The sequence below is a fragment of the Camelus bactrianus genome, chromosome 1, assembly GCF_048773025.1.
Source record: "Camelus bactrianus isolate YW-2024 breed Bactrian camel chromosome 1, ASM4877302v1, whole genome shotgun sequence".
Lineage (NCBI taxonomy): Eukaryota > Metazoa > Chordata > Mammalia > Artiodactyla > Camelidae > Camelus > Camelus bactrianus.
The window spans coordinates 26,301,615-26,314,596 of NC_133539.1; the positions used below are offsets into that span (position 1 = coordinate 26,301,615).

The 12,982-nt window shown below is 34.5% G+C and overlaps 1 protein-coding gene across 6 annotated transcripts in view; it reads left to right on the top strand.

Annotated features, from left to right (window-relative positions):
* The window catches only part of ROBO2 (roundabout guidance receptor 2), a 1,146,968-nt gene that overhangs the window by 1,000,314 nt on the left and 133,672 nt on the right, over positions 1-12,982 (top strand). For all 6 annotated transcript variants that reach the window (XM_045520906.2, XM_045520891.2, XM_045520872.2 and 3 more), the window contains exon 5: positions 4,350-4,488. In XM_045520906.2, the coding sequence (XP_045376862.1) occupies positions 4,350-4,488 (139 nt within the window). The remainder of the gene's footprint in view (positions 1-4,349; positions 4,489-12,982) is intronic.

A 12,982-nucleotide genomic window follows, 5' to 3' on the forward strand; every position in this document is an offset into this window, starting at 1 on the left:
TACTTTCTAATCCTTCTGACTGCATTTCTTTGCAAATGATTTTGACGTAAACCAATAAACCCGAAGATAATTCCTTGTAATTTTTGTAATTTGTGTCTGAAAGGGATGTGGCTTTATGTTTGGCTTTTAGCAGTAGCCACTAAAAGGCAAACATTTAAAAATACTGCTGTTATAACTTCTTCAGTCTTTAATGTTCATGTTTCTGATTCTCAGGTTTTCTGGAAATAAAGTCTAGTTAAGGAAACTGAAAATAGTTCTTACAAAAAATGTCTTTCCATTTAAATAAATGTTAAGCAAATCTACAGTTTTTAACGTCCTATTTTTTTGTAGGCAGCTAAAATTACAAAGTAGAAGGTGAGCTTATAAATTAACAGAAAACCCATTGAAATAATGAATATTACAATTTAGAAATAATTGCTACAATGCATGCTATGGAAATTCTCCAAATAATTCTTTAAAATTTGTAACCAAACTCTAATGTATTGGTAAATTTTGATATTACTTTGTTAGAAGGCCCAATCTTAGGAATACTCAGGTATAAAATCCATCTTGATGCACCATATATGCAGATGAGTTTCATCTGGGTTTTTCTTTGCATCATCTGTTTTTTTTTTAAGTCAATTGAATGGCATTTTCCACTATGATCCAATGTTAGACTTCCAAAAATTCTGTACTATCTGCTGTCCTGTGGTTAACTAGTTTCTAGGCAAGTAGACTCTGCTTGAGGGCAGAAGGGAATTGAGAAAGTTCATTGAGAAGTTCTCCACCCCTACTGAGTTCATCAGAACAGCAGCAGGGGTTCCCATATCTTTCTTCTTCTTGAAAATATGAATGAGATGCTTCCACATGTCTCTATACAAAATAGTGGGGCTTAGAACATGTATGATAACCAAAAAACCCCTCAAGGATCTTGATATTGTCCCCTGGAGGAAGAGATGGCTTCGTTTTGTGACAACTCTAATGTAAAGTTTGCTCTTTGGATTAATCATAGTCATATGTTGTGATTTTGCAACTGGTAGCATGTTGAAGGAAGCATACGAAACTTTGCCTGAAAATATTCACTTGTATTTTGGTGGAACTAATGTATATACTCTTACTGCAATTTATTTTGTGATCAACATCATGCTATGAAAATTTTCCATGTTAGATAGATAGCATTAACATCCCAATGTGTGAATGTGCCACAATTTATCCAAAAATCCCAGTTTTCCAGTATTGCCATTATTACTGCAATGATCCTACATTATTCTTATTTTTGTGCAGTCATCAATGATCAAAGTTACTGTTCCGTGTTATTTGTATTGCAGGGTGTCAGCAAGTAATGACTGTTTTGGTCCTTCTCCAGTACTCACACTTCCCTTCTGTTTCTTGCTGATTGTTAATGTTGACATGCCCATCATACTCCTGATTTTAATAGACATGACCTTAGTGTATTACTTTTAAAGAATAATTTTTTGCATTTGATTTCTGATAAAATATATTCATCATACTTAAGAAGATTTTTTATGATTCCTTCTTTATTTAGAATTTTTAATCCATCAGATTTTCTTTATAGACGTGGCATTTATTTTTTCTCTTTGTTATATAAAGCCTCCTTTACTATATTAATTAAGAATGCGTTTGACTTCAAGTAACAGAAACCTGACTAAAAATGCATAAAGAGTCCATTTTTCTCATGTCTACTGTTTCTGCAACGAAAGGATGCCCACCCCCACATTCATACTTTACCTGCCACTTTGTTCCAGTTTGCTCAGTGGAAATTAATCTTTTTTTCTTTTTAAATTTTTTAAGCAACTTTATTGTGGTACAATTTCTGTATAGTAAACTATACATAGTTCAGCTATGCAATTTGATGAATTTTGATAGATGCATACACCTATGAAATCAGCACCACAATCAAGATACCTCACATTTCCATAGACTTTCCTTCCACGTCTGATGTATCACCCAATTCTGGTATCTTTTCATTCTCTTCCCTTTTCCATATCCCTAGAACCACTGTGTCAGTTCTGAGCTGAAATAATTTCTTACAGTAACCATTTGACCTAATTCACCTTTCATATTTTCTGCTAATTCATCTTTCACAGACCTGCCAACACGATCTTTTTCGTATGCTTATTAAAAATGGTGCTTCCTTACTTAAAATCCTTTAAGAGCGCTCTATCACCTTCAGGGCAGAGCTCACATTCCTTGACATGAGTGCAAGGCCCATGATGGCCTTACCACTTACCAACTGACTAGCTTCATCTCTCACCACTTTTCTAACCTGCTGGCTCTTTGCCAGCTACCAGGCTCCAAGCCTGACATGGGAGGAGCTGTATTAACATGTGCTGAATGGGAAAGACTTCTCTTAGCTCGCTCATCCATATGCCAGGTTGGAGGACAATTCTCCCTTTAAAATCAGAGGGAGCAGGCAGGGCCTCTTGATTATTTCTCAGTCGTAAGTGATATCACTGGTGACTCAGCTATCTTTTAGTATAGGGTTATTGCAGCTTTTGGATGAATTGGATGAACGTCCCCAAGTGATAACAGAAAAATTCAGTCCTCCTTTCTATGTAATGATTAATTTTTACTATTACCATTGTAAACACTCATAAGGATATACTGATCCTGTTGTCTATTTACTGCCAGAAACAATAGCACCATATCAACTATGCAAGCACCGAAATAGTTGTTTGGAGCACAAAGTGTCCAGAGTTTAAAAGGATAACACGAAATAATTCCATTCAACTTGCAGATTTATTCTGTTGTCTTGAGGGCACACTTAGCTGCTAATTGATTCTGACTACCTAAAATCTTTAAGAGCAAACTATCTTCCCCAAGTTTTTATGGATTATTTCTAAATCTTGCATTAAAAAACCCTCTCCATGATAAAGTCCCAGTCACCTTGTTTTATGGCTTGGGATTCAGGGTCCCAGAGTATAGATACTTGAGCATATGTAGATCTGTGTTTCAAAGAAAATTTTGATCCTTACTGTCAGGTTCACTGTAGAGAGATGCCATTGTCTTCCTTCTGAATACTAATGATGGTTGACTTCATTGCAATCAGATATGGCTCTTGTAACTTACACATTTGTTTCATAAATATGGATCTTTATTTAGTCAATAAAATAATATACTTCCAGTCTATACTCAACATATGTTATTTGACGTGATTTATTTTCCTTAAAGATTTCTTGCTAAATATGTTTCAATTTTTTGTGCCACTGTATTCACATTTTTTAAGTGGGTTGAAATTAAAGTTCTAAGTGACTAAATATGGCCATATGGCCAGATAAATTGTGTCAACTCCCTATGGATTTCGTTTTTCTTTTCCTTGACTTCTCTTTTTACATCAGTAAGTAGCAAAATTGGACTTGTCTATGACTGAGAGACATGGGCTAATAAAAATTTAAATGATAATTTTTCCTGTAACACAATCAGATCATTATAAAAAGAATAGGGAACTAGACAAGGAATTGAAGTGTTTACAGATATATAAAACTGCATTTTGTTTTATATCTCTCATTAATGATAAGATTCTTATGGACAGGAATTTATTTTTTCCAGGCTTTATTTTGAGGAGTGCTAGAATGCAGATTAACAGTATTAGGTACAGATTAACAACAAAAGACTAAAGGACAGGAAACACTGAAACAGAATACTAGAGAAATAAACATAAAAGTTAAGTGAAAAAAAAATCTGGAACATTTAGGAGAAGATATTCGAAGTGGCCTTAGAAAATTATCTATGACAGTAATTAGTTTACAATAATCAATAATGACAGCATTTTTTATTTAAGAAAAACATCAGATTATCATTTTTTTTTATTTAAGAAAAAAAATCAGGTGGGCAGCTTTCCACATATGAAGTGAAAAGATTCATGAATGTATTGGATCCTTATCAAATCAAATGCCTTAGTGAGAAAATTTAGACAACTTACGTTAAAAGCACAACTATTTTTGTTCTCTCTAGTATTCTTGATGGAATATTAATATTTGTTTATTTTTTGACATTTTTCATCTGTTTCAACTTTCAGTTTTCCCACTCTGAACCATTGTAATACATTAAAGTAATCATTTTTGTCTCTTTGTTTTTGTGGAATACAGTGTTCAGAATTTTTATGATGGGATACACATGATTTAGCTCAGGAATTCACAGAAGAATCAATTTAATATTTTTCCAACAGTATGTATGGATTCATATATAAACCATAGGTATTTATTTGTTTCAAAATATTTTATTTTGTACAATTATGTTGGATTCATAAGGCCTTATCAAGACATAGTTGAGCTATAAAGTTAGATACCTATGTACCAAAAACATCCATGACATTCATTTAATTTTACTTTTTTTTTTTTTTCCCTAAGAACGACCCACATTTCTCAGGAGGCCAATTAACCAGGTGGTGCTGGAGGAAGAAGCTGTAGAATTTCGTTGTCAGGTCCAGGGAGATCCTCAACCAACCGTGCGGTGGAAAAAAGATGATGCAGACTTGCCAAGAGGAAGGTAAGAACATCATGGGTGGAAGATTGTTAGATAATCGTTGAATAATTCAAAAAGAAAAAGACAGCTCCAGCTGCACCACCAAAGTCTCTCGTACCTTGGTATATTATTTTCACACATAGTATTTTTACATATGCAAGCCACATATCTGCTGTTCTATATACTGAGATCCTCCAGGCTTCTGATGGCCTCTTTTAGTGAATTTTCGCATAAATGCCTGACCACTCCACTCCATCTTTCATCCTCCAATATCAAGGATTCCTGAGGCACTTTCTTTTTCCGGCCCGTCTAGGTCTTTCATTGTGTTCCTGCTACCCACCCACCCCGACTGCCCCCTTCAACCACTGCTCTGTCGCTATGATGCTTCACCTCACCCTGGATACTCTCTGCCTTCCTTTTTAGCTCAGAGCATCACTAACAAAAAGGTGCTGAGTGTAGCTAACTGTAGGGCCTGCAGTAAAGGAGAGATCTCATTTAACACAATAATGATAAGGCACCAAGCAGCTGACATCACTATCTGCAAATGGGACTTTTCACTTACGGACCTCCTGTCACATTCTCACTTGCCGTCTCCTCATAAAGACCTTCTCCCCCAGCTCTTTTCTGTTCTTACATCACCAAACCCCAAACCCATTCTCTCAGCTCTCTAGGGTACATTCAGAAATGCTTGTTATCTTTTATAAAAATAAATGTAAAACTGTTTTGTAATCTTAAGTTCTCGCAAGACCTTGCCTTTTATGATCAAATAAATCATTCAGGAATTTTTTTTATATATAACGATCAAGTTTAGCTTTAAGATTTGTTTTGCCTTCCTCCTAGTCCTGCCTTCTGAAACTACAGCTACCACACCTACTGCAATCATTGTCTGCAAAAAATGTCACATCCTGCTATTTTTTTCCCTAATTTCCTTTCCTAAAAAAGAAATGTTCATTCAACTGACTGAAATGAAACATGCTGTCACAGAACTCAAATTGCTTTTTTTGTGCTTTCACTGGCATTGCTCTCTATACTGTCCTGAATCTACACATTCATTTCAGAATCTCAATTTTACAGACCCCTAGGTCTGTAATACTTTCTAAAGTCACATCGTCAACAGCACTGGCTTCAAATGGACCAAACATTTTAAACAATGAGAGGTTCATTGCAATCTATAGGAACGAAACAAGTGAAAATTGTTTGGGTTAACTTTTCAGCATAACTAGTAGAGAAAGTAGACTCTGTGTTTCTTTTCTCACTTTTTCAGACCACTAGTTTTATAGGAATGTTGTTACTAGGAGAGGTTTTTGAAGGTGAGGCTTCTCAAACTTTCTTAATGGACAAGCAGGTTGAAAAGCAAGCAGAGTTGGTGGGACTGAGTTGGTGAGTCCATCTTTGTGTTTATACTCAATAACTTTCCACAGATTTGAGGCCCATTAGTATATAATTTTGAAATGTTGGTGTAAGACTTAGAGATTAATTATGTTGTATAATTAATGTAGACAAAGGTTAATTTTCAATTACTGGAATTAAATAGCTTGTCTATAAAAACAGTCTTTCCTTTTGGAAGAATTTTGGATTTATAGAAAAGTCACAGAGATAGTACAGAGAATTCCCATATCCCTCTACCCGGTTCCCCCTACTGTTAACGTCTTACATTACTATGAAAGATTTGTTGCTTATAATGAACAAATGCTGATACATGATAATCAAAGTTTATACCTTATTTTAATTTCACTGGTTTTTCTGTGAATGACTCCTTTCTCCAGGATCCTGTCTAGGGTATTTATTTAGTTGGATATTATAGGATATTGCATTTAGTGTCCTGTTTTCCCAGTCTTCTCTGTCCTGTGACAGGTTCTCAGTTTTCCCTTGTCTTTATGACCTCAACAGTCTTAAGGAGCACTGGCCAGGTATCCCAAGAATGTCCCCCAACTTGGATTTGTCTAGTGTTTTCTCATGATTAGACTGGCTTTGTGGGACTTTAGGAAGAAAGCCACAGAGAGCGCCATTTTGTCACATAATGATCAGGGGTTACATGATATTCACATAACATCCCTGGTGATCCTGCCATTTTTAATCATTAAATAAGACCGAATTGATGAAAGTTGCAAAAATAGAAACTTATGCAGGTGCATTACATTTTAATGGGTCTGCGTCTTTGAATTAAGGTAAAATACAGCTTAAGCCCAGTTTGATTTCTTCCCAGATTGCTCTAGGTGTTAGGTCATAAACCTGACAACTTTATTTGCCACAGTTATTCTCCCAATCTTGCCATATCCATTTGCTTCAGAGCTCAAATAATACATATAAATCAAACAACAGCATTAAAGCTGCATATTTAGAATGTGTGAAATAAAGGCCTCTAAAGATAAGGCTGAATTTTTTAGAAATCCTTCCTCTACTAATTTCCCTTAGGACACTTTCATAGATTCACCCTCGTTATTTTTCTGTGACCGGCATGATACTACTGCAGTGCTTGGTGTGACCGGCTAAATATTTTTAAAGTATTAGGCAAATGGAAATGCTGTGTAAGCTTTAAATTGTATGTTAGAAAGGCTTAAAGCAAGGATCAGTGCAATATAGAAATTGAGGTCAGCATTTTATCATGATAGAAGCCATGTACTTTTTCTTGAAATCTCAATCTTTAAATGGTATTTCAAAGCAGCTTATTCATCCTTAGATTTGTATGCATTAGCATAAGCTTCACTTGTGCATAATGAGGGGAAAAAGGACCTCTTTACTTGGTGAAGAATAACAGTGATGACTTTTAACCAACCACAGCCTAAATCAACAACATTGATTCTATTACATTATTTAGGTCTCAGGCTAGGGAGATGGCCATTGTTCTTGTGTAAGCAATTGTGTGGAGTGGTGTGGAAGATGACATTTCTTTGGCTTAACATTTAATGCAATTTGAATAAGGTTTGTGTAGTGGTTCATGCTTAACACATTTATAGTAAAGCTTTGCAGGGCAGCTGCGTAGCCTGTAATTACTACGTAAGTAATATGTGACTGTTTCTCTTTTGGAGACGAGAAAAGCTTTTCAATTCAAGTTTAAATTTATGAAATGCTGTGATAGCTATTTAAACTTCCAACACAGAGGAAGATATCTGTGCCAACCTTTCAGTAACCAGAGATGAATTAAGGGAGTAGTTTTTTCTTTGCTGTGAATATATTTTTAAGGTAGTACCCCTCTACCTCTTTCTTTGATTTAGCCCTAAACTCCTTACCTTTCTCAGTAACTCTCGTTAAGGAAATTACAACTTACTATTGGTAAGTTGTTTTAAAGACAGCTTCCGATTAGATAAATATTTCAGTGAGGTTGGTAAATAGCAACTCCCGAGTCTGACAATAACCCTAATGCCCAACCAAGGAGAAATTATTTATTTGGATATTTTCCATATGACAAAGGGACAAAATAGGGAGGAGCCATCATTTTATATATGTTGCTGTCGAACGTTAAGTGCTTGCAGAAACGTCTGAAGATTCTACAATTTCAGAACTGAAGATTTCAGGAAGAAAAAGAAGGTCACTGCCTTTTTTTGTGACTGTGCCAAGTATCAATATCTTTTTTTCTAGAGGGTCTGAATACATATGTGCCTAAATAAATCAACACTGACTCATTTATGAGGGACAAGAATTTTACACACCACTGTGCAATAAGTGGTGTGGGGAACAAAATGAGGAAATAAAGGAAAAGACATTTTATAATTCATGATGATTATGTGTTTTAAAAGCATAGTTTTTTCAAGGCATTATTTAAACTATAGAAGAAACACTTTAAGGTTTACCTTTTATTAAGTGCCTCCTGTATTCATAATGCTTATTGCTAGTCTGTAAAAGAAGAAGTCACTTTAAGCAAGGTAAATACACTGTTATTGAGTATTTTTATTTTTACGTTAATCAAATTGAGTGATGTAAGAGAATTTCACTTACTGAATACATGAATGAGAGTTAAAACTGAAGTAACTCTAGTGTCTTATTTGGTTGCTACATCTTTTTATTTTCCCCAGGCAAACATAGAGCTTTTTGCTAATTATTACTCTTTTGAAGATAAGATGCCTTCAGCACATCTTTTCATAACGTGTTTCATATGATAGAAATTGCCAGTACTTATAACAACTGTGGCAATATTCCATTCTCTGCCAGGTTCCATCATTACATTGGGATGTTGTATATTTTGTAATACAAAAATGTATGTGTATGCTGAAGCTGTATGAAAAATATCATGTATTAATATTAAAAAAAAACAGAATGTTATACATCTACAACCAAAAATATTACAATTAAATTGAAATACACCAACACAACAATATTCTGTTCAATTCAATATTTGTGAGGAGAATATAAATATCTCTTCTCAGAATGTGAGTAAGAAGTAGTATGATTAAATTAACCATGATTTCGTGTCTGGACTTGTCAGGACAGTTTGTATTTCAGGTAATTATTATTAATCTTTTAAAGGACTATAACCAGGAGAGTTGAAATCTTGCATCAGTCAGATATTTGTATACTATCATTAGTTAGTTCCAAGATATATTTTTATTCCATTTTTACTTATTGTCCAAACTAACTCTAAAGTGACACTAACTTCCTCAATAAGGATCTAGAGTCAAGAAAGGAATGTTCATAATAGCTTCTCAGAGAAAAAAAGAAAGAAAATGTGCCATTTGAATTCTTATGTATGCCTGCAAATTCTAAATGCAGTTGATGGCTTGCACATAGTGGATATCATTCATGAATATTTCATAAAAATAGAAAAGAGACTAGAGAAAAAGAGTTTCAAGATATATAGTGCAAAATTCTATCAATTTTCCTGAACCCACTGACAAATTTCTTTTTCTAAAGTGCAAGTCTATTTTAAGAGAGACTTTTCAGAGTTCTTAGTTCCATGAAATGTGAGATTCACATAAATACATGATTCCTAAAGAAAAGGAATTGAATAGAAACACTTACAATTCCCCTTTTCTGTGGCATTTTTACACTAAGTGGCTCTTTCTACTTAGCCCTGGAAAATGTTCTTGTATTAATTGTTTGGAAGCTCCATTGTTTAGAGCATGTGCTTCTGGGATGCAGAGATGCTGAACAGGTGCTTAGCCACCCTGCTGAGGAGATCGGCCTTCTTCACATACAGTGTCTGCTTCAAGGACATGTGGTAATTTGGGCTCATGATAAATAACCACACTGATTAGGTTGGCTGGTCAAGATTGGTCAATTAAAATGATTTTCAAAAAAGGAGGAAAAAAACTGAGAGCAGGAGAAAAGCAATGTATATAAATATTGTACATGACATTTGAAAAAATGGACTCTTCCTTAAGATTCAGAAATATAAGGAACAATTTTAATGAAAATTCTATGCCTTTTTTTTCAGCTGTACAGATGTCTTATCCATTTCTGTTTGAAAAAAATCAGAAGCACGTGGACTGTTATTGTTGGATCTTGTAATACAGCTGCCAATAACATAAAGAATATTTAGGCCATTGTCAGAGATGTTAGATTTTAGCCTTGTTCTGACACTGTTTGATCATTTATCCCTTTAGTTATACTCACATGTTCTGGAAATGATGTTCAACAGATTTCTCTGCCACTAACTAGGAGTGTGACCTTGAAGAAGCTATTTAACTCTTTGTACTTTACGTCCTGAAGATATGGACCAGCGATGCTGTGGGACTAATGATTAACCTACGCTTTGACTCTTTCGTACAGGGTGAATAATTATGCCATCCTTTCTAACTCAAAGAGTTGTTAAAACGATATAACTAATTCAGAGCACTGTAAACAATTTACAATGGGTGCACATAACAGGTGCTCCAGTTTTATAAATTCAACTGATTCGTAGTATTTATTAGTGTATAACTGCAAAGAAAATAAGTTAATGCTAAAAAATATAGAGTATATAATTTTTATGGATTGAATACATGTTCTCCTCTCACTGGCCAATTGATTTCCATAGAGACACATAAAAATAGTATTGATTTAATAGATATCACTTTTGTTTTTAAATCATATTGACTTATTTACAAATTTTGCCAGCCAGTTTGCTAGCCTGAAAGTTGCCACCCATTTTTCTACCTCTGGGAGATTGTACAGGGTCCAGATATTTTATGCTAGCCCCAGTGCAATCAGACATCTGGATTAGGAACTTCAAATTTCACACATTATACTTTATCATTTGTCTGCTGGTAATAAGAAAACCATCACCTTTATAAGAACGTTATGTAATGATAAAAACAATATTTTTGGAGGACTTAATTATTTGCCATGCATTCTTCTAAGTGATTTCTGCTTACATTAATTCCATTATTGTAAATAATAATGTTTTAGCATAATATTACTCCCATTTGAGGGATGTGGGAATAGAAGCTTAAAGAAATTATGTTTCTAGTGTCACACATTAATATGTGTTAGGGCTAGGACTTGATTTAGAATCTGTCCAACATGAAACCTGTATTTTAAACTAATGGACTCTATAATTATGTGATTATAAATTGTTTATGGAATCAAGCTGCTTACAAATTTTCCTTATTAGATAAAATTTTACATACTTGCTCAGAAACTCTGTATTATGGATAACTTTATAGGAATACTATATAGCATTACTGGTAAGGGTAATTTTTAGACCAGTTTCATAACCTGCACATAAAATATACTTGTGTTTTGAAAATCTCAACTTGGACCAAGTCAAGGTTACCTCCTTGGAAGCTGAAAATATAGATTTTGTTTATAAACAGAATTAATTAGCAATTTTCAGAGGGATGCCAAAATGGTCCTTTTTCTGTGTTTTCATCAAATAGGTGCTAATAGTTTCTGTTAACACAAACCTAATTGCCACCTAGGGTGAGGAGTGCGAGTTGCCTCGTCCTGTGACCACATTGGCCCATCTGTTGAGAATGTTTGCTCAGGAACAATGCATCCAATTTGGGTTCTGGCCAGTGGTCAACTAACAAGCTGGGACACACTTAGAATATAAACTGCCTTAAAGTCAGAGATGCTCTGCTGTCCATTAACTGGCAACTCTTGTATTGTGTGTGGGCAGAGCCAAGACCAGGTGCCAGTTTGCAGAGCAAATGGGTCTGCCTGAGTGCCACCTGTCATTGGCATGTGAGTGTTGTCCCACCAGGAGCCACAGCAGGTTTGTTTCTTCCCTCAGAGTGTGGCATGTTAGAGCATTCATCTAGGCTGAGTTCAGGACCAAGGCAAGCAACATTGTACCTTGGCCCAAACTGGAGGACAAACCAAAGGCTTATCAGGAGACAGTCATCACATCACATCATGTCCCACCGGTGGATGGACTGGACATTTATCATTAGAGACTCTGTCATAACTAGGTTCTTATCTTGGCCAAATGAAATGTAAAAAGGAAAAAGTTATATAATTGGTTATATCAACACAAATTCCTGCCTTCATGAGACAATTGGTGGTTAGAATCACTTAGATGATTTTTAATCACCCCATGGTCTTTTCTTAAAATATATTTCTGGTTGTTTTTTTTTTATTCTGTTGTTAATAAATCGAATTGTAACATGGGGCTGTGAGGTAAATGAGAATTTAGGAGATCAGCGTTCTTATCCCAGCTCTGCCGTAATTCATCATGTTATTTTAAACAATTTATGTTACATGTCTGAGTACTAGGGTCCACATCTGCAAAATGTGTAGGTTGCATTGGATGGCTTCTGCAGGCCCTTTAACTTCTGAAAAGATATAAATCTATGAATGGCAACAATGCAAAACAGTTTAGAAAGTATGATAATAAATTTTTATAGGAAAAAAATCTCTAAAATTTGAAATGAGTGGGCCTAAAAAGGAATGTTAAAATTACTCATATACCTATTACCATCTACTTTTTATGGTCTGCATGTATCTACTCAGATTTCTGTGTATAAATGAGCATTTTTTTGAAATTCAAAATTGGTTTTGATTCTGAATGCTTACCTAGGCTTTTTTTTTTTAAAGTCTAGTATTGATTCAAAAAAGTTGTTTTTAATTGTGTTTTCCTTTCCAATAAATATAATATTAAAAATTATATTTACATAGCCTTACTCTATAGCCTTACTCTGTATCAGACCTACTTCAGACATTTTACATTAATAAACTTATCCTTAGCACAACCCTATGATGTAAAGACTATTATTATTCCAATATAACAAATGGGGAAAAATGAAGTATAGTGAGGGTAAATATGGCAAAGCCATTTAGTAAGGGATCTAGGATTTCTAGCTAAGTCCACATTCTTGACTACTACCTCGGGGTGCTGGATGGAAACAGCTTTTTTCCATTTGGAATTGACGATTAGGAAGTGACAGTTTAGCAAATGCTTGCCTAGAGGTGTTACTTCTGTTAGAGAATCACAAAATACATATGTGTACTAAAGTACATCATAAAGATTTTATACTCTATCATAATGGCACTTATAAGCAATATACAAATCCATTATATTATATCAAATAAACAAGTTCACATCTTTAAAAAAATTATTATTTTCCACTGCCCATTGAAATAGAATTTAAAACTATTCTAT